Source organism: Papilio machaon, chromosome 2 (assembly GCF_912999745.1).
Source record: "Papilio machaon chromosome 2, ilPapMach1.1, whole genome shotgun sequence".
NCBI classification, from domain to species: domain Eukaryota; kingdom Metazoa; phylum Arthropoda; class Insecta; order Lepidoptera; family Papilionidae; genus Papilio; species Papilio machaon.
The window spans coordinates 9,555,399-9,577,517 of NC_059987.1; the positions used below are offsets into that span (position 1 = coordinate 9,555,399).

Consider the following 22,119-nt stretch of genomic DNA (forward strand, 5'->3'; position numbering starts at 1 on the left):
ATTGCTGTGAACAATCCAGTCTTATATAAGATAACATAACATTAGAGATCTAACTTCTACCTTAATACCAAATTGTAATCGTATTACGTCCGTAATCTTTAGCACGTTTGTCTCACCGCCGTCAATCTTCTCAACTTCGACATGATGCGATTTAACTTTATTAAGCCGTTCAACTTTTACATTAAGTTTATTCAATTCAACAACTAAAAACCTATTAAGATTATAAAAAGTATTATTAATAAGGATCTTAATTGCATGTCTATGGTTAAAGAGACATAGTCATGTCAGTATATTCGGGTTTTCTATTCCAAATACCTACTGAAAAAAATTGTGCTGTAGGTCAAATTCTTAGCATCTCTCTTTCGTTGTTCGATAAGGGAGGAGAACATATAGAAAGGGAAGTATCTTCTTTCTGTTTCTCTCTTCTGCCTCTTAAAGGCAACACAACCTATTACCATCAAACAACATCAATTACGCGAATGAGCCGATTCCACGACCACACAGAAGACAGACGTGAAGTAGAAGGAATTCCGGCTTTCGCCTGATAAGTTTGCGTTCCCGGAGCCTAGTTCTAGTCCTCTTTACCTTCCCACCCTTTTGCTATAAAAAGTATTGAAAGGAGAAATGGATTTGGTTATAGGACGAAAAAATATCCACTTTCTGTGTATCGCCTCCGTCCATCTATTAAAGGTAGGCAAGACTTGTTATTTCACCGAATTCAGGTGCCAGCATGCTCGTTAGTCAACTTATAAAAAAAATTTGATCAGCAGTCAATTCGCTATTCAAACGCTAATAAAGTTTCTGTCCATATGATATCGGTTACAATGTTATCGAGTTAACCAGTTAATGGGACGCCAAACAAACAAACAGGATCAATCGACCACTCAGCGCGGTTTACACGACTTCCTACTTAGGCTTTCTAAACATTTCAGCATACATTTCCAGTAAGTATATGAGACGTTCAGTAGGAAAAAATACTTTGTGAGAATCTATTACAAGTAAGAAATAGAAAATAAAAAATAACGCTATATGTAATTTTAAGAATGACTCCGAGTCGATTTTACGGTGTATAAAATCGTGACAACTTTGTTTTAATCCATTGAAATGTAAGTCAATAAAAAAGCACAGGAATGTTTTTTTGCAATTGAGCGCAATCCAAAAAAAAGCTTGAAAAAAGTTAAAAAAGTTATACCATCATTGAATGACGTGAAGTTTTGAAACATTAATCACATTATGTGTAGAAGGCAAAGGAATTTGAGTGTTCTGCCAACAACAAAAATAACAATAATTCTGCGCTCATGTCGCTCCGTCCAATTTGCAATTGCAATCTACAGCCCCGCGTCTGTGCCCTGACGTCCTTAGGGATTCTGGTTCTATTCAGGGCTGTCAAAAAAATCATGCATATATATATATTAAACTTACGTTACAACGTAATCTTTGATATCCGCAATAACAAGTGGGTGGGTGAGAAGGAAAAGAGGACTAAGATTAGGTCTCCACTGCACACTCATCATACGAAACGCAGAATTGCTTCCACTTCACTCCTTTTTCTCTGTGTGATCGTGGTATTCCACTAGACCACCAATCCGATAATAATAACGAAGTAACAGCCCGAGCCGAGGCTCCTGAGGGAGCCCTCGAGTCTAGTTACTCTTAAACGAGGTTTAGGATAAGCGCAAACAGTGACTACTCAGTCAAAAAAAATGCAATAGACGTTATTGTGGGTCCTTCCGATGTAAAAAAAAAACTATGAAATGCATTTCATAAATCAAGGAAAACATAGGTAATTTAATTCTTATTTGTTTGCAGCTGAAACACAATTATCTGCATAAAATGCTATACATGTTAACACCTGTGTAATTCAATTAAAGTTTATGTTCAACCCTAGAATCAAATAGGATACGTATGAAAACGGTCGAGGCATTATATTGAGGGATTACTGGCAACAACATTGATCCCGTGTTGCACTGTACCGAACACTATGCTCAAACTAACCCGGAACCGATAAATTTGATTTTACTGCGAACGTTGAATACTTGCGAACTTTATGCTATATATCCGGCGTTTATTTAACGTAACATACACGATATGAAAGTTGTTCAAATATCGAGTTTCTATAGTCCTATTCTATATTTAATTCACTTAAATTGCAACATTTATAACTGATAGTTTCCACTGCCTTCAGACAGTTAGATGTTACAGAATTCGAAATAAAAATCATCTACTAATCAACGTAGGCCGTAGAGATAAGAACTTTAGTACACTATTCTAGGAGCTATAAATGTAAATTACCAAGAAATTACCTACATTGTTTTTAAATTTATTTATGTTAGTCGTGTTGTGAACAAATGTATCCGCTGAATTAAATCTATAAATATCTTAACTCATTTCAAATTCAATTTATTCAACTCACGCGTATGATATTACTGAGGAAGTAAGTAACTTGCTTTCTACGAGAATCAATTTAGATATATCAGTTTGGCTCAGGCGCAGGTCAACGTTATTTGATTTCCAATTGATAGCGTACATATTGCTTTAAACCAGTGTTTCCCAAAGTAGTCCAGGTGGACCCCTGGAGTCTTTAAAAGACTTTATCAGTTCACAATTTGAAGAAAATAGCACCACAACTAGGAAAAATAAAAGGGATATATGAGATTGTTTGGAAATCTCTGCTTTAGACTTTGAATTTGTAATGGTACTCTTCGCTAGTAACATAATTTTTTGTATTTTAATAAAAGCAATACATGGATAGAAGTTAAAGGTAATTTGAACTTAACCTTTCTAGTAACATAGGCTAATATTTCCATTTTATTGATTAATAGTAAAACTAAAAAAAAAAAAAAAAGCTATCAGACAACGAATACGTTATTCTTTCATTATCATTGCTACCATTATGATAAATGCACAAGAGATAATATGTAAAAAAGTCAAAATGTAGGAACAAAATATGTAAAAAAAAAGTAGCAGCATGAATCTAAGAAAGCACAAATCAAAGAAAGTACTTTTTTCAACACAAACATTTTTAGTTCTAAGTCTCATTACGACCAGTTCTGGAGCGGTGCGAGACGGAGTGGGTCATTTATGTAGTAAAGCTAGAAAATTTCTCCGACGTCTGGCTTACAGATTTACAACGGCGATTTAGCGAATTGCAGCGAATCTACATTCGCACGACGCAATTTATGTCGCTCCGTGATCTGAACTGAACGAAACCGAGTTAGACAGAGTGAATGGAACGACACTACATCCAGACTCCCTTGAGACGCTCTCTATTCAATTTGTGTGTTATTTATCTGAGTTTAACTAAAGAGATGGATATTTCAAGTTTGTGTCAAGCTAATGCAGTATCGTCGTCGGGACAGTGATTGAATTCAAACAAATAAACGCTTTTTGATTATGCTAGCCTTACTTAATGTTAACTAAACTACTTTTGTTGACATTTATAAAATTATAGCTGTCGCCCGCGACTCCGTCCGCGCGCAGTTAAAAAATGGGAGGGGGTATGAAAAATAGATGTTGGCCGATTCTCAGACCTACTGAATATGCTCACAAAATTTCATGAGAATCGGTCAAGCCGTTTCGGAGGAGTACGGGAACGAAAACTGTGACACGAAAATTTTATATATTAGACTAGGCATCGACCGTGACTCCATCTACGAAGAATTAAAAGAAAACTTAATTAGTAGCCTATGTGTTCCTCCACGATATTTTCTACACCTATACCAAATTTCAGAGAGATTCTTTTAGCGGTCCTGGAGATATCTTGTAACAAACATCCATCCATTAATCTATAAATTCGCATTTATAATATTGGAGATTGGATAAAAATTTAAACTACATTAATAAACTAGCATTAATTTATTACGTTCGTAAATAGTGCGTCTATCCACATTTAACCTTTTTATTATCTTAGGCATTATTAATACGTATTTATATAATTTAATTTATAATTTATTCAATAGATTTTGAGTGAAAGAGTATTAATTATAGCTATGTATTGCGGTGCACATATTCAAGTAAACGATAAAAAATAAGAATATTTTTTTTTTTTATTTAATAATTTAAGAGGCTTTGTCGCAATGCGACCATATCGCCCCATAAGCCTTCCAATAAATACACCTTACATCTAATTATTTACATTGTTTCTTAAACACATGTCGGTCAACTTAAACATCATCCTGGCCTCGTCAGAAGACGGGTCAGCCAGGATAGTGTTTATCTGACCGACATTATACTCGAACACCTTAAAATAATTACGTCTAAGCCGTTCGTTCCGAGCACACTCCAAAACAACAAGGTGGATGTCTTCCTGAAAGAATATTTAACTAGTCAAAAATACAAGTAATTTGTATCTTAAATGGTACTGGCATGTTAATTAAGGCAGACCTGTCAAACGGCCACTATTTTCGACGACTTTTGTTTTAAAACTTTTCCATCGGTAATTAAATAAATGTACCACGGGAGCAATAACGGTAATCGTAATATTATGTTGTAAATTAAACCTTATTGCTATAGAAATAATTACAGTTATATTAATGTAACTTTATAAGGCGTGAACCGGTCGATACATAAATTATTTTCGAATATTTTAATGACCGGTGCAATGATTTTATTTTCTGTGGTAAGAAATTAAGAACTTTTATAATAAAGTTTTCTCTCTTTACATGAGTCTCAATTAAATATTACCAGTAACAGTAAATACTAAACGAACATTTAAAACCTTTAATTATATATTTTCTCATAGCAAAGATATATACTAGCTTTCGCCCGCGACTCCGTTCATGCGGAATAAACAATAAACTTAATAAGTAGCTTATGTGCTCTTTCAGACTATGTTCTACATACATGCCAAATTTCATCAAGTTCCATTGAGTCGTTCCGGAGATTCCTTCTAATAAACATCCATCCATCCTTCCATTCATCTAAATTTTCACATTTATATTATTAGTAAAATTACATCTCGTAAAATCATATCTGAAATGTTTTTAAATTAATTCTTACACAGCGAAGAAAAGCAACAATTCTATTTTAACGATTATTCACCAACTTAAGATATTTTCTATATTAAAAAAAAACAATCTGTCTTAATAATGTGGGCAGCAGAAAGCTTGAAACCATTAATCTTCTTTATAAAAACATTTTACAATAAGTCAGCGAAACTAAAGACGCAAAAAGATATTTCACTTTACGAAATACAAAAATTGTGTTTCTTACTTAAGATTGTTATTTGATTCAGTCTTGCTTTGAAACTATCTTTAATCTTACCTCTAATCTAAATGACCTGCTGAATTCTCTCCTCCTAAATGAACTGGAACGTTTCTAAACTTTTACTGTATTACTCCAAAAAATACTGTTAGACATCGTTTACTTAGACCCGTGTTTTAACCCTTTGACCGCCGCTGATTGTTTGTTGTTTTAGCTAAAATGTATTTGAAATACTGTCTAAGTTTTTTTTATGTTAAGGCCCTAAACTTTTTAATTTCGCGTTCGCAGTCGTTTGCTGATGAAATTCCTAATTTAAATATTTCGGTGCTTACCACTGAATGAAGTTTAATATCGCGTCCGTTGTGTGAGAAGTAAACAGGCATTAGGCATTAGAGTAATAAATTACTTACGCCTTCAACAGGGCCGAAACATACACACTGTTTAACATAGCGCTTTACCAAAGTGTTATCAACAATAATTGTCGGCTGTTGCCAAGAAATAAATTTTGAATCTAAAACCAAAATAGAAATATCTGGTTTTAGTAGTGAATAATATTATCACAAGTACATACAATGTGTGTATTTCGTGAGCGCGGTACACGATGGTTTGATATATGTACCACAAGGGCTAAGGCATTTGCTTAATCCAGTCACGACCGGCTCTCTGTCACTGTCACTACACTTCTATAAATAATATTAGACTAATTACTTTAATGAAAAAATGTTCCATTTAATCTTTAGTTCAACTAAGTATATTTCACTATAAACGACTCGTGGCGCTGTTCGTACAGATTCACCAAATAGATAGAGACGCTCCACGCGGTGGAATGCACTAATGGTGCACAAAGATGCAGTTTTGCTTCGCGGATCATCTTATACTGGTCAATAACTTGTAGAAGAACGTGGCTAGTGACGTTTGAACAGTTAATTCCGTCGTGGAATACTCATTACAGCAATCGTGTTAATTGCATAGAAACAGTACTTTATCTCAACATACGCTAGTGTCTCAATTAACTTGGTACTAAAGAGTCGTCAAATGATTCATATCATTTCACAATTTGCTAGTTGAATTAAAGCAGCGTTAACAAGGATGCAGAATTAGTTTACGATACCTATTTTTTATAACATCCAAGGGTAATGAATCAAATTTTCCGCGAAGCGAAGACACATTTTATGCATGATAAAATAAGAATTGTGGTAGTTAAAAGGGAGAAAATTGGTAAGGCGTTTTCTTCAAAGACTTCCCGCGTTTATTAATTCAAAGGCATCATGATAAAAGTACTTCAAAGTAAAGTCCAGTACCTCAGTATATCTATATGATTAATTCGTAGTATTAAGTTGTAAGAGGCAATCAAGGCCACACATACGGAGGCTCAGTTCGCGATTGTTTCCGGGGGTCGTTGACCTGCAGCAGATCGACCAAAAAACTACCCGCGGCTGTTGTACTCCCCCCTCCCCCGGACCATCTCGCTCATACAATTTATATCTTGATAACTGCACTACTGAGACTGTGGACTTTATCATAATTTATAGCAATTTTGGCATTTAAAAGTTGTTCTTTGCACATTCTAGATTCATGCGATGATGGCGCCACTGTTACAGATAGTATCCAAATTCTAAAAGCTTCTAAATTTAACTTTCTTCTGATATATGACATATAATTCACATGTATATAATCAAAAACAATTACATTTTCATTCTTATTAAAAAGATGGATAAAAATATTCGATGACAAATTGAATATAAATAATAAGTCTACTTTTCACGTATGACGTCATCACTCATTTCGTTAAATCATAAATCCTAAACCGCAGTTTTTGTGTTCCCCACACTGCCGGCACACGAACAGCTATCAATACTGCATATAGCCATTGGGATATCTCAGTGGAACCGCATTCTTGGACCGCACTCGCCCGCGCCCCCTCTCGCCCTGGACATGTTTCCATACTTACAAACTTGCGACAGACACCACACAAAATAAATCAACCCTTAACCCGTTAGTATAAGATTCAAATTTGAAATGTATCAAGTTATTTCAACTGCAAATATAACATTGCAGTTTCTTACGTTCGCGGCGATCGAAGCAGTTTCTTTTTCCGACGTCGAAACCACGGAAGGGATTAATTTAAAGCAAATAAACTGTTGTATAAACGCCACGACCGGTGAAAAGCATGACATGGAAGTATGCGAGCCCACTCTCTGAATCATACAATATCTTTGAAGTAGGTATACTTTGTGAGTTTCTTTTTTTTTACTGATAAAGACAGCTGCAAAGATTCGGCCAATATTAATACAAGTAAGTTTATTTAATACTCTTACTAGTTACGTTGTCACTAAAGGCCCTTAGAAATCTATACAAAGGAAATAATGAATCTAAGTGAGGTAGTAAAAGTCCGCATTCATATCCACGAAGCACATTACAATCCTGTCAGTAGTTACTAAGGTAGTTATCTCTATCTCCTGTATTTTTTTATTTCAAATCCTGTATAAATTTTCGGAATACTTTATCATTTAATAATGACATCCATTGGTCCATCTACATTGAAGGTAACCGGTTCGAACCGGACGTAGGACTGTTACCACCACTTACCTCATTCTCTTTCAAATCAAACGTTAAAGAAATCTTCATTTACAACTACAGCGCTGTTTGGATAAGCGTACGGTAAGATAAACTTTAAAAATGTTACAACTGTATTTGTTTTTAATTTTTAATGCCTAGACTTCACAAGATGAGTTTAGTACTTAGATATGACTCTCGTTTAGTTAAGCTTTTAAATCAGGTAATAAACTAGTACTTATATTCAAATAGCATATCAATAAAAAAGAGACATAGACTTTTCATTACCATCAAATAACATTTTAGGCCTAAAAAGATCTAAATTAAATAATACCAAAAATTGACTGTTAAACTCTTTATCTCCTTGTTCTAGAAAATAATAAAGACTCGTAAATACGTCCGTTGTTCTTGAAATAATGGCTAATAACATTCTATTGCTCTCTATAAATTATATCGCACTAGAATATCGCTATAAACTATGAAATGTTAAATCCTAACCTATAAATTATCAAATAAGATACGAAATAAATTAGTGCAATAAGCACTTTTATAGCATTTTGCTTTAGACAAATAATATTACTAATTTGAAACATGTTTCTTGTTTTCACATCCTTTCTACACTCTAACAGAAACATACCTACATGTCTTTTCTGTTCAAATTACAACCCTTTCCTTTCACACGTAAATCCAAACTATTCACTGCCACAATTACATCAATCCAGTCCAGATTTTTATCTAAAATCCAATCAAGGAATTATATTGCAGTCGATTTACTTTTGAAAAGACATACGCCGCCATATTAATTACGCCATAATACTTTTAATATGCTTAATAAATACTGTATGAACCGGATTTATAACCTTGCGCTTTTGAAGACTAGTACCAAGAGTTCAATAATAATGTCACAAATTAAATATTACGAAACGTTCAACGGTCGTCCTCACGATGACAACGCCATCTATTTTCTGAATTTCGTCATCAATGACTCATTCCGTATGATCTGGCCATGTTTACCCAAATGACTAGTATCTCGAGACGTGCCTGATTTTTTTATACCAAAATAAACATTACTATAAATCATAATTTCATGATTATATTAAATTTTGACGAAGATTTCTAATTTTTGAAGAAGATTTAGTAAATATTTCGAAAACTTAATTCATAAGATTGAGTCTTCACTACTGGTCGTAAATTTTCCTTTATATTTAAATTTCTAAAGTTACTGTCGAAATAAAAATGAGTAATATCACCCTGAATATATTATGCAACGCAGAAAATTCTAAATTCAAATACACTCACTCGCTACATCTTGTTTCTAACATATCTGTAGAAAAAAAGCTTTTATTTTATTAAAAACTAGCTTTTACGCGCGACTCCGTCCGCGCGGAATAAAAAATAGAAAACGGGGTAAAAATTCCTATGTCCTTTTTCTGGTTCTAAGCTACCTGCCCACCAATTTTCAGTCAAATCGATTCAGCCCTTCTTGAGTTATAAATAGTGTAACTAACACGACTTTCTTTTATATATATAGATACTATCATACTAAATGGAACATTTGTGTACTCCATGTCTAAACGATGCACTTGACGTAATGGCAAGCATTGACCGGTCCAGAAACAGAAATAACATATGCCCTTTTTTGCACTGAAAAGTACTATTATTCCTAACTATCGATTATTTTCCTTTACGTCACTATTGTTTGAATATTTTCATGTTTCATCATGTATTTGAATATTTTAGTTCGTATGTGGGTTTGTTGCACTTATTAACCCTATCAAAGCCGCAGTGTTATGTGACTCTGGTACATTTACCTATAGATATTACACATAACTTCGCTAAATTGTGACTTCTTCACTAAAGTTATAGTCTATGAAGTAAATATATAATAGTCATTGTATATTATATATTTATAATATAGTCGCCAGTGCACATTGGTAGTAACGCTAAATACCTACTCGCTTAGACGGTCGCCGACCCGCGCCTCATTCGCCACACAGCTGTCTGCAATCACGCTAATATATTCACAACTTCAAATAACAACGTTTATTGAATTCCTCGCACCTCCACCGCCGCCGCACCGCACCGTCGCTTCCGAACGACACTTCAACGTCCACAGATCGTTGATTTTTAAATTTAAATAACCGTAGAATAAGTAAAGAACAGTAAGTATCTTCTATCATTAAATTCAAATAATTCTTTAATTCAAACCAAAATACATTTTCTAACTGCAATGATTTTTCTCTTTTTTTATCTCATACCATTCATGCGCTCAGAGATGTGCCATTAAGATGAGATGTACTTGTCATGTCAGAGTTTAATTTAAAGAAACGTGACACCAAAGAGGGCTATATACTTCAAGAATTCATGGTATCAATGACTGACAATAAGCATCAGTCGTATCTGGCAATCAAAATAATCTTTGACAATCTTAATAAAAAATGTACACTGTTAACAACCGCAAACACCTCAATGTACCGTTCCGTTAAAACACATTGATAAATATCACACGTTTAAAACATGTCGTGATTGAGATAGCTGAATAAAGTCGACCGAGTCGGATCACTTCTCGGAAATCAACTCGCTTTAGAACTAAAATTGTTTTAATGTGCACACATATATACACTTATACACACACAAAAACAAATGTAAGTTCTTGACGTGATTTTTTTTTTTACTTTTAAAAAAGGATAAATAACCTTTATTTACAAATATTTTATTTCTTAATCTTAAGATGCAATGCTACTTAAAGTAGTTACTCATTTAAGTAATCTTGAATCACGTTAAAATTTATAGAATTAAAAACCAACGAGACCGACTAATAGTTTTTGATTTGTATTAAATCCATTCTGATGAATAACACATGAGTTCTATTTGAACTGACTAATTGATACGTAATTTTTGCATACAAATTTTAAAGGCTATTTAATGTTAGACTATATAATAATATAAAAATTACAAAGAAACAAAAATAAATAACCTTTTTAGGATGCTTAGATTTAATTATTTTATAAAAGTACTACCTTTTACGCTTCCCTCAAAAACAATCTAGTAATAAAAATAGCCTATACTCATAATGTAAAAATCTTTCTAAAGGCAAAATATTTTTTTTATGGGTCCAGTAGTTTTTAAGTTTATTCGTAACATACAATAATAGAAATCTTTCCTCTTTATAATATTAGGATACATATAAATCTTATATAAACTAAATAAATATACTCTTAGTAGAATTACAACAAACTTAATTGAGTAATTTTATATTATAAGTTCAATATACAATTTATGAATATGATAGTAGCAATTTTAATGCTAGTAGTTACATGTATAAATTCTTTTCTCATGGTTTTTATATTTGTTTATTCATGTATGTAATTATATCAGACGTAATTATTGGGTGCTTGATAGTTTCTAACTCACGCATCCCGTTGTCCTAATAATGAGCTATAAACTCAGTCGTTATTTTTTAAACCGTTTCGTCTGAACCGGTTTATAACCAGACCAGAGCGACCACTCAGAGACTCGATTTTTTTTCTTCGTTTCGATTGTAAATGACGCGACTAGTGATGTACTGAATTAGTTACATTTATTTTTTACTAACTTGCAGTTCATCTTAACCTGTCCCTGTGAAATAAATAATGAAGGATAGGGAAGTCGATAGCCTAAACTAACAGAACATAAATCAGGCTCTTGTTTTATTTTCCATTCCTTTCAAAAACTACGCTACATATATATTTAAATAACAAATACATAATATAATAATATAAAATGGTAACAAACAATAATATGCTAAAGCTGCAAGAGAGCAGTTCAACGACTCCCATACAATAGACATCAACGAGCGCCCACCACGCTGCGCACGCGCAGTCCATCTACCAGCGCCACATGACGTCTCATATTTTCCTTTGGAAATTGAATAGATAATAATATAATAGATGATGATTATGACTGAAAAGATACTTTAATACAAATTTATAAAACTTTCCAATCTCGTTTAAATATAATTTCAAAATTCACTAACGCATCCAGATTATTTCGTATACTTATCATAAAGAGAGTACTTTTAGTTATGTGACAAACGAGCAAGGGAGTCACCTGATAGAACCATCGGCACATATCACCATTGGTCTTTTAGAAAGAGGGTGAGGGTAAGAATTAAGATCGAAGGTAATAAGGAGCTTAATATGTACAAGTGATGGTGATATAATACATAACACTTGTTTATTTTTCTATATATTTAATAGCTTATTAAATTCTAAGCGGCTACAATTAAATTTATATAATGTATGTAATATCACAATTACATATTATGCTACTAATTGCTGCTAATTTTAATCAAATATTAAGTAATAACATGTCTATTAACCGTTAGTTTCTGAGACCAAAATCTCTGTATAAAACAGATCGTCATCTCTGTTGCTATCTTTAATAAAACAAAGATAACAATGTTTTTTAAAATGCGATTTTGGTCTAAGTAACCCATGGTAAATCACTCTTAATTTTAAGGTACGATTAGACTACGACACAGGCACGGTACATCAAATGTCTATCGAATGTACCTTTGTCATCTAACCGTACCTTCATTTTTAATTTTGAAATTATAATTATAGAGGTATTATATGTTTTAATGCAGAAACACTTTTGACTTTAAAATAACAACTCGAAAAAGCGACTGACAACCCTAAAGTAAAAATTATAGTTACAAAAAGATAAAGACTTGACAATACTGCAGTGTGTTGGCGCCTTAATATAACTTTGGTTCGCCATAAAAGGCTAATTCCAGCGAGATTTACAGCTTGAAAAGGCGAAATCTCGCTCGCGGCCATCTCAAGTTACTGTTATTGCCTTTATTAAAACACAACTTGAGCAATAACATCGTACGAGTATCACGTTTATGTGTACTTCAACCAACTCATATATTACCATGAATAATTCGAATATTCATTATCATCAAACAATCCTTAGACACCTTTCCCTTTTGATTGCTTTACCACAAGCAATACTAAGAAGTTATATCAAAACACTTTTTGATCTTAACTTTAAAAAAAAAAACGACTTTTATAATCCAAACTTTAAAAATGGTAGAGACCACACATAAAACAGGCGTGATGTGGAAACAACTCCGCGTGAAGCCCGATGAGTGTGTGTGCCGGAGGCCTAATTTACTCCTCTTTCAATTCCCACACTTTTCTTATAAGGAAAGGATGGAAAAGGGAAGTGAATATGACGGAGGAGGTGACGCATAGGAAGGAGAAAGAATCTCTTTCTGTGTAGCCTCTCCTCTGTCGATTAAAGGTAGGCAATATTTTTCCTTAATTAATAAAGATTTTAGTACTAATATATCCAGCTAAAACCTTTATGGCACGCAATCAATACCTTTTATTTTGTTAGCCGATTTCAAAAAGAAGAAGGTTATAAATTTGTCTCTATTTTTTATATTACGCATCATGTATCATGTGACAAACACAAATTTTAACACATTATTACTGGTACAAGGATTGGCAACAATGTTTAACATTGTAAGTCAGGCGAATATAAAAGAATCTTTTGTTTATACAATGTTAGGTAATGTATTATAGACTTATAAGTATGCGGTATTTTTAAGCCAAGGAAATGTAAACTTTAACTCACAAATATTTCGTTAACAACCAAACATAACCAGCAAATAAAGTAGGAAGAAAAACGCATAAGTTTGAACGAATTTATTCCAGAATAGGTTTCTATATCTACGTATAAACCAAGACCATAAATGATACGATATTTATGCAGAATTTGAAACATTCGCGCGGCCTCGCCTTGTGGATATAAAACCACAGCATATTTGCTGTAAATGTATTTATCACCTTATTTTATATCTTTTCTTTTCGGAATTCATGACTTTCGAACATCCCAAACAAAATGTGGAATGGAAGCCGAATTCACTGTTTTATTGGTCGTTTTAAAAGTTTTTCAAACTTTATTATGCGCAGTCATTCGCATAAATTTTCCATAACCTTAATCTGAGTTAAATTATCTGACTGTGCATTAGAAGAATGTGCATAAATTCGTGTTTATTGCTTACCTTGTATACATTATAAAGCAAATAAGGAAAGATATTATCGATTTAATATTAAGATCGTGTCTGTGACCAACCTAGAGTCGTAACTTTAATAGTCATATTATAGTCAATATTGATAACTACATAGCCATTATTTTTTTATATATTTTAAATCTTGTTAATATCAAGACTGTGGGAAAATAAATGAAATAAGTAATTATAGTACTCGTAATAATTAAGTTAAGACTTAGTCTTGTTTTGATGTGGTTAACCAATAGTTTATCATCTTATAAAGTTTACTTTTAACTGTTCTCACTCAAAATCAAATGATTAACTTATAGGTACATATATGTTTTTCACACTTCTTTTACCAATACTTGTATAGCCCATACCGTTCTATCAATAAAAATTGTAGAATATTTGTATTGATCTCGTAAGGCTTGCTTTCGTTATTGAATTTGGTTTAAAACAAATACGTGTGCAATGTTGTAGAACATCTTATCTATATATATAAAAGAAAGTCGTGTTAGTTACACCATTTATAACTCAAGATCGGCTGAATGGATTTGACTGAAAATTGGTGGGCATGTAGCTTAGAACCAGGAATAGGACATAGGATAATTTTTACCCAGTTTTTTTTTTTTTTATTCCGCGCGGACGGAGTCGCGGGTAAAAGCTAGTCTATATATATAAAAGAAAGTCGTGTTAGTTACACTATCTATAACTCAAGAACGGCTGAATCGATTTGACTGAAAATTGGTGGGCAGGTAGCTTAGAACCAGGAAACGGACATAGGATAATTTTTACCCCGTTTTTTTTTTATTTTCTATTCCGCGCGGACGAAGTCGCGGGCAAAAGCTAGTCTTTTATAAGAACACTTGACAATGTTGAATGCACATTACACACATGAATAAGACCACTAACCGTGAGTTTCTGAGACCAAATTCTCCGTTTAAAATATATTGTTATCTCAAAATTTGTCAAAGATAATGACAAGGATGACGATATGTTTTATACATAGATTTTAATGTCAGAAATCCACAGTAATAACGCTAACAGAATGCTAACTCAATTGAAAATCGTTTAACTCTGCTAACTTCATAACTGCAAATACGGATTATGCGCAAAAAATCATATTAGCTTTTAAAAGCCAATAGTAAATTATCTCTCCCCATGGGAAGGACTAACTTCATTAGCATGGTAAGCCTTTGTCTTAAGATGTTCCAGTTTAATCCAGTTCTCACCGGATCCATACAGAAGCATTTACTTCAAGTGATTAATGGACATCGGCATAGAGACGTCTCCTTCTTGCCTATAAATTGCGCTACGTAGCTCGAGTTGTAAATTACAAAAAGACAGGGGACGCTCAAACTTCGTGTCTTTAATAACTAAACAATAACATGAAAAGGTTTCACATATTTTTTTTGAATTTATTATATCTTGCTTCTTTATTATCAAAACTATATTTAGTTAAATTATACATATTATTTTATTAAATATCTGATTATATAATTTAAACCAAAATCTGTTGAAAAGGTAATTTTTATCCCTTGTTATTCAATATTCTCCATATTAAAGGGATAATGTGTGCGACGCATCAAATTATATGTAAAAGTTTGAGTACCACTGTTATGGAATGCGTTACGATCTTTATGGTACCATTTACGCTCACCCTGTATACTCAGACTTATTTTTATATTAATTGCCGGGATTCGATTTTTTTCGTCCCTTTTTTTCACTCAACGAGCACCTGTACATAAAAGCGGACCTCGAGATGATTTCGATGACTGGTTACTTTTTTTTTAATAAAATAAAATAATATCCTTGTGATAATCTACCTTATCTCTTGTGTTGATGTGTTAAGGTTTATAATCGCTTAGCAAGGTAACGTTTGAAAATATTTTTTAATGTCTTCTTTTTAATACAAGGGTGAGAAGATGAGTCCACTGACAAAACCGGGGCGAGCAGGTAGGAAATCGATTGTTGTTCGATTTCAACCGACCATAATGACGTCAGAAAAATTCCACGACTATTTTTAACTTTAAGTCAGACAAAAGGATTGAATTCAACATTAAACACCTGTCACATCATATCAAAGATGGTGGAAATTACATAAATTTTATATTTTTATCTTTTACAATACATTTTCCAAATCTGGTTTCCTTACCAAGTTAGTATATGCATCTTTGTTATGTAATGTAATTAAAATTTTATTTCCTTTACGTTCAGTTATCATGTGAGTATCTGTTATCTGTTATCTCTAACTAGCTGACACCCGAAACTTCGTACGCACGGAAAAAAACGTAATAAGTAGCCTATGTGTTCTTCCAAATTATGTGGAAGGCACATAATTTGGAAATCAGTGCCAAATTTCATCAAGATCCGTTGTGCCGTTCCTTCAAGATACCTTCAACAAACATCCATCCATCTTATTCGCATTTATAATATTAATAAAAAAAATAATAGAATGTCTCCCAAGTTAAAAAACACGTTATATGTAATATCGCTTCATATTTATTCCCTACTAACGATGTTGACATCTACGTTACTGAGCTAATACGATTGAGCCGAGCTGTGCGGAGCCGCGAGTGAATTCTGAATTGTAATTTGATTTCCAATTGTAGCGGCGGAATTAGCTTTGGCGCAGTTTGCGGTTATCGCGCTCCATTCCACTCACATTCTGGCATACGACGGCTTCAGATCTCTTACATATATGATACTTCATATAGTATTTTTAAACAAACGTTTTGACCGTAATGTTACAATCATTTGTAGGTATACATATTTTAAATAAAAGTTTGGATGAATGAATATTTGTTATCACGTAACGATACTTTTACTCTTTGCAAAAATGTATTATTATACTGGAATATTATAAAGTAATGCTAAGATTTATGTAAAAAAAATCAATAGATATTTTATTATTCGACAAGATGTTGATAATCTTACAAATTATATCTTTCGTGTAATAGTAGAAAGTGTCCAATGAAAACAGGAAGCTTGTTAACTGAACTATGATCACCAACACGGACCACCGTGCTCATGTTTACTGTAACCAAACACTTCGAGTATTGGTGACGTCGGACAAATAAATGATATCAATAAAAGAAAAATAAACGAAGAAAAAATATCAAATATTAAGTCCAAGTCAAGACAAATTACATATCCACTAAGTATTTAAAACCGCAGACAGTATTTAAAGTATGAGTAATTATTTTTAAAATGTTGGTCCAGTGTTGGACAATTTGTGGTCCAGCCGAAAGTTTTGTTGTTACTACTATTCGATTTTGGTACTTATCATAGCGCGAAAAGGTTTAATTTAGAGTGAATGTATGTAATGCCACAGTTGTGGCCTGCAACTGATAGTATCGACGAGCAATGGGCTCGTCCTATGGGCGAGTTAACCGCGATACGGCACGCACTACTACTTTTCTTACAAATTATTTAACATGAATTTTCTATTAACATAAATTTACCTACATTTCAAATTGATTAAATACATACAGATAGTGTTTAAGAATTAAAAAATATAAGCGTAGATTATTATTATAAAATTATTACAATACGAACTCTGCCATATTCAGAGTTGTTAATTATTCACTAAGCGACTGTTAACCATTGAACGACTATGTCTGTGACAGTATGAATCTTAAAAATAAACTATTTCATATTTTTTTACTTAGATTCCATTTTAAATTCTGCCCAATCGAATCAATAAAAGGCTTTGTAAGCGGAGAGCCGGATCGCGTTCCGATCAGACAGAAGAAAGTACGTCGGGCGCGGGATGATAGCGGCGGAGGCTGCGACCGGCCCGACCGGTTATGCTAAACCCCATTGTGGTCACTTTTTGTACCGGCACCCCCTCCCCCACACCCCGCACGCCGTACCCCTCATCCCGCACACCAGGACACCTCATCGCAAATGTTCCGCGAACGAATAAACAGTTCGACATGCCAAAAATGATCACGATATGAGGTTTTTTACCTTATAAAAATTCTTACCACTTTATTTAATACTATGGAATTTCCTGGTACATATTCTTGTGTAAACCAACATCCTGCTGCTTGTATCAATTTTATTTCAAACCTTCAGACATTCTTTTACTGTAATAGTGCATAATACTATAAAAAATAATTTTCTTAAACACTGAAAACAAAATTAACACTAAGCAGTTTTAGGAAACTTTAGCTATCTTTGAATAGTTTTAGCCCGTGACTTATACCGCGAGGAATTAAAAAAAAACTAATAATAAACATAGTCTTTGGTGGGTCGCATGATGACGTATAACTTGATACTCCTACAAGCCAATTACTCAGTGGTAATGTAACTTTCTAATGGCAAAAGAATTTATGAAATCAGTTCAGTTGTTTTTATGTAAGTTCAGTCATTACATAAAAAAATACAAATCTTTGCATATCAAATAATATATTAGGTATGGAGGAAGGAGGAAGTAACGGGTTACAAAAGATTGGCGAAATTAAATATCTGTGTCTATTATCTTACTAATATTATAAATGCGAAAATTAAGATGGATGGATGGATGTTTGTTTGAAGGTATCTCCGGAACGACTCAACGGATCTTTATGAAATTTGGCACAGATGTAGAACATGGTCTGGAAGGACACATAGGCTACTTATTAAGATTTTTTAATCACGATCGGACGTAGTCGCGGAAGACAGCTAGTATATATATATATATATTTATATTTTTATATATATATATATTTATAAGAGAAGGGGGCAAACGCCCAGCGGGAACACCAAAGTGTTCATCGATTCCCATGGGCATCTGTAATACCAGAGGAATCGCAGATGCGTTGCCGGCCTTTGATATTAGAGTCTGTGTATATTACCTGCACTGTATGAGCAAGGGCCTCAAAATTATTGCTGCTTCCATGTATATTTTTGCGTTTATGAGGTAAACTTTTGTTGTTATTACAATTATTCAAACTTTAGTCTGATTGACAATACAACAAAAGCGTAAGTGCGTTATTTTCATAATTATTAACAATTAACAATGTTCATAATTTTTAAACATAAGAATTGGGAACAACATGTTCCCGAGAACGGATGTCTAGACCTAGATAATCCTGGGATTCATAAGAACTAAAAGCAGACTTCGATTGCCGCGGCCGATGAAATTATGATGTTTCGCTATTATGTGTTCTGTGGATGAAACCACGTTAAAATGATGGCACACAGCAAAACAAAACCAACAAAATCGCTACCAGTATCGCCATCTAGTAGCAAGTCCATTAATGATATTTTCACTAATTTAAATAATAGTCAATTTCTGTTTGTAATTATATACCTATCTACATACACTTTAAAGCATATGATAAATCAAATTAAAAACTGTTTTTTTACTGTATTTTCTTATTAATTTTGTTTAAAAATATTAATTCACCAAACAACGAATAAATTTTTAATCTGTGCCTACGGCGGTCATAGACAAGGGTTCTTGTCGTGTTTGAACAGTGCGTGTTCTGTCAAAAATGTCTTTTTGACGGCGTTTGCCGATGAAGTTATTTGAAAAATATAGATTTTTCTTAAGATGGGAGGCTCCCAGAGTACTCGGAAAATAAGTGTTGAGAATGAAAATGCTATTCAAGTTTCTCAGGAAGCAATAGACCGGATACAAGAGCGGCTGGCTGCTAAAGTAATTATGTTTCTACATTACATAATTTTATCAATGTCACGAAGCGATTAATCAAAATATTAGGTTTTCGTCAAATAAAGTTCGTACACAAACAACTAAACTATAGAATGATATCCTCATAACCTTGTTACATAGCGTTTTATATGCGTTAAGTACTTATAGGTTAGAAACAATTCAATTCTACATTTGTAATGCACATTATCGTAATTTGCCATGACCTCATGTGTGGGCTTTCCTTCCAGTGGCATAAATTTTTCGGATAAAAATGATTTAATAGTATGAGGTCTTATTTATAATTGAAACTTAGATTATGCTATGAAAATATCAAGTAAAAACTTTTCATGTTTCATTTTATTCATTTTGTGTTGTGAACAAATAGACTTATTTATATAAAACAAACATAAATCTTTGCTTGGAGCCCAATCCATAATTATTTTATATAAAACATAAAAATGTTTTATATCTAAAACAAAAAATCGATTTGTTGTTAGAAACAAAAAGTAAATATAGCAATTTGTGTTTTACAGCAAGCTGAACAACCTCCACCTCCCCCCCAGTATATACCGCCACCAAATTACGAGTCGCAGCAACGTCAAAAAGACTTCGCTGCTGAAGAGGCCTACTGGGCGAGACGAATTGAAAAACTGAAAAGGACACATGAAAAGATAAACAGCGGGATGCAATTAGAATACCAAAAAACATTGAAAGAAGCTAATGAGCTGTTCAATCTAGTGCAAGAAGATAAAATTGCCAATAAACTACCACCATGTCAGGAAGAAAAAGAAAAGGTAAATAACTATGTTTTTGACATCATATCTTAACAGTTTGTTGACCGGTCACGAGTTAACTCGGGATGAGCTTTTTTTCGTATCGCTGTTGTTTTCTCTGTTGGCAACCATACAGTACAATTGTTAGTATAACACAAGCTGTTTCTCTCGCTTATAAAACCAAACCGCCAAATCTTATATTGTAAAAAATATTTGATGATTTAAAAAAAAATAAAAAACAATGACAGAATGTAATAAAGACTCTTTCAATGAATTATAAGCGGATTCTTTATCTGATTGATTTTCAGTAAAATTTCCGGTCACCAATGTGTTAAAATGTTCAGTGCCCTTGACTCAGGTGTCAAGTTCATGCAAAAAATCATTATTCATGTTTCTAGACTGTTCTTTTAAAAATATTGATTTCTTCTTTTTATTGCTGTGACAGTGTTTATCCGAAATGAAAAAATTATGTAGAGTTTAATTTTGTAATATTTTTTTTTTTACATTGCAACAACCTTAAGAAATATATTATGAATATCTACTGTTGCATAACATGTCTAAGAACACTGCTGTTAACTGTTTTTACTAAAGAGAATGTGAGAGTTGTCAATATTATTGCAATACAGAAGTTATGACTCAACTCACTAGACTCTATTTCATAATTTGACCTCCAACTTATTACTTTTTTACTTTCAGGTTCTAGAATGCTACAGTACGAACCCCAACAAGTCTTTAGTGTGTTCAGTGATAGTGAATCAATTCAATGACTGTGTATGTAAGAGTAGGATTGCAGCTGTGTCCGGAACATCCTAGGTGGCGTTACTGTATATAATTGGGGACAACAATAGGAAAAAATGCATCCATCAAAGCCTCATGTGTAAGGCTCTAATGTAGACTTAATTATTATTATTGCTGTATGAATAAACTGGTTATCTTATCTTATTGTTTATCTTACTACCAACCAGTCTGAGTGCACTGGTGAAATAAATCAAAATAAATATTATTTGTATTCCAGAAATTGAAAAAATGCTTAATATAAAATGATGGTGCATTTAAAATATAAATCCATCTAAATGCAATCATCTTTAGGCATAGACAAAGCTTTTATTTTTTATAAAACACAATTCTTCTCTACCATCCTCTACTACTATGAATTAAATGTTTACAGGGAAAGCAAACTGATTTTTTATACTACATATAGGTTTTTACAAATAACATATTGTTTAAATCAAAAAAATTATATTTGTTGATAAACTTTATCTTATGTAATAATAAAATTAATATATTAATTCACTATAAATATAATAATAAAAGATTTTTCCTAAAATAGTTCAAAAAAACTGGAAAACAAAAACAATTATCAGCAACTAAATTGTTACATAGGTGAGATATTTTTTTAGATTAATATGTTTAACATAACATACGGGTTCAAGTTGGAAGACATGCATATCCACCATTATTTTGAATAACAGTTGATAGACGCTTCTTCATGGATCCAATTAATTGCTGACAGATCTCAGTGCCCCGGAAATCTTCCCAGATTTTATGACAGTGATCACTAAGTGCTTCTTTAGTAGTTTCATTCTGATTGTTCCATCTTTGGACTATCGCCCCCCAAATGTCCTCAATAGGATTTAAATCTGCACTTTTTGCTGGCCAAGGAATACGTTTTAAATGTGCTTCATTACTATTAAACCAACTTTGTACAATTTTTGCATTATGAATAGTATTGTGTTGCACAATATTAATTATAGGAAAATCTTGCTGCGGAAAATAAATTCGTAATGTCGGCAGCACACTTTCTTCCAACAGATTAACATAGTCCTGTGCAGTCGCTCCAGGTGTCAAATTCACAAGTTCCCCAACACCTGCAGAACATATCCAACCCAAAATGTTAGCAGTAA

At 33.0% G+C, this 22,119-nt stretch overlaps 1 protein-coding gene across 1 annotated transcript; it reads left to right on the top strand.

Annotated features, from left to right (window-relative positions):
- The first annotated feature begins 19,252 nt into the window (after nucleotides 1–19,252).
- On the top strand, nucleotides 19,253–21,152 carry LOC106713903. The gene is made up of 3 exons (XM_045681491.1): nucleotides 19,253–19,448; nucleotides 19,976–20,236; nucleotides 20,912–21,152. The coding sequence occupies exons 1-3, from the start codon at nucleotides 19,344–19,346 to the stop codon at nucleotides 21,026–21,028; spliced, it is 483 nt and encodes a 160-aa protein (XP_045537447.1). The 5' UTR covers nucleotides 19,253–19,343; the 3' UTR covers nucleotides 21,029–21,152.
- The last annotated feature ends 967 nt before the right edge of the window (nucleotides 21,153–22,119 follow it).

Coding starts and splice junctions, on each gene's coding strand:
- LOC106713903 (XM_045681491.1), top strand. CDS start 19,344: ATGGGAGGCTCCCAGAGTACTCGGAAAATAAGTGTTGAGAATGAAAAT. Junction 19,449..19,975: donor AAGAGCGGCTGGCTGCTAAA/GTAATTATGTTT, acceptor TGTGTTTTACAG/CAAGCTGAACAACCTCCACC. Junction 20,237..20,911: donor GTCAGGAAGAAAAAGAAAAG/GTAAATAACTAT, acceptor TTTTACTTTCAG/GTTCTAGAATGCTACAGTAC.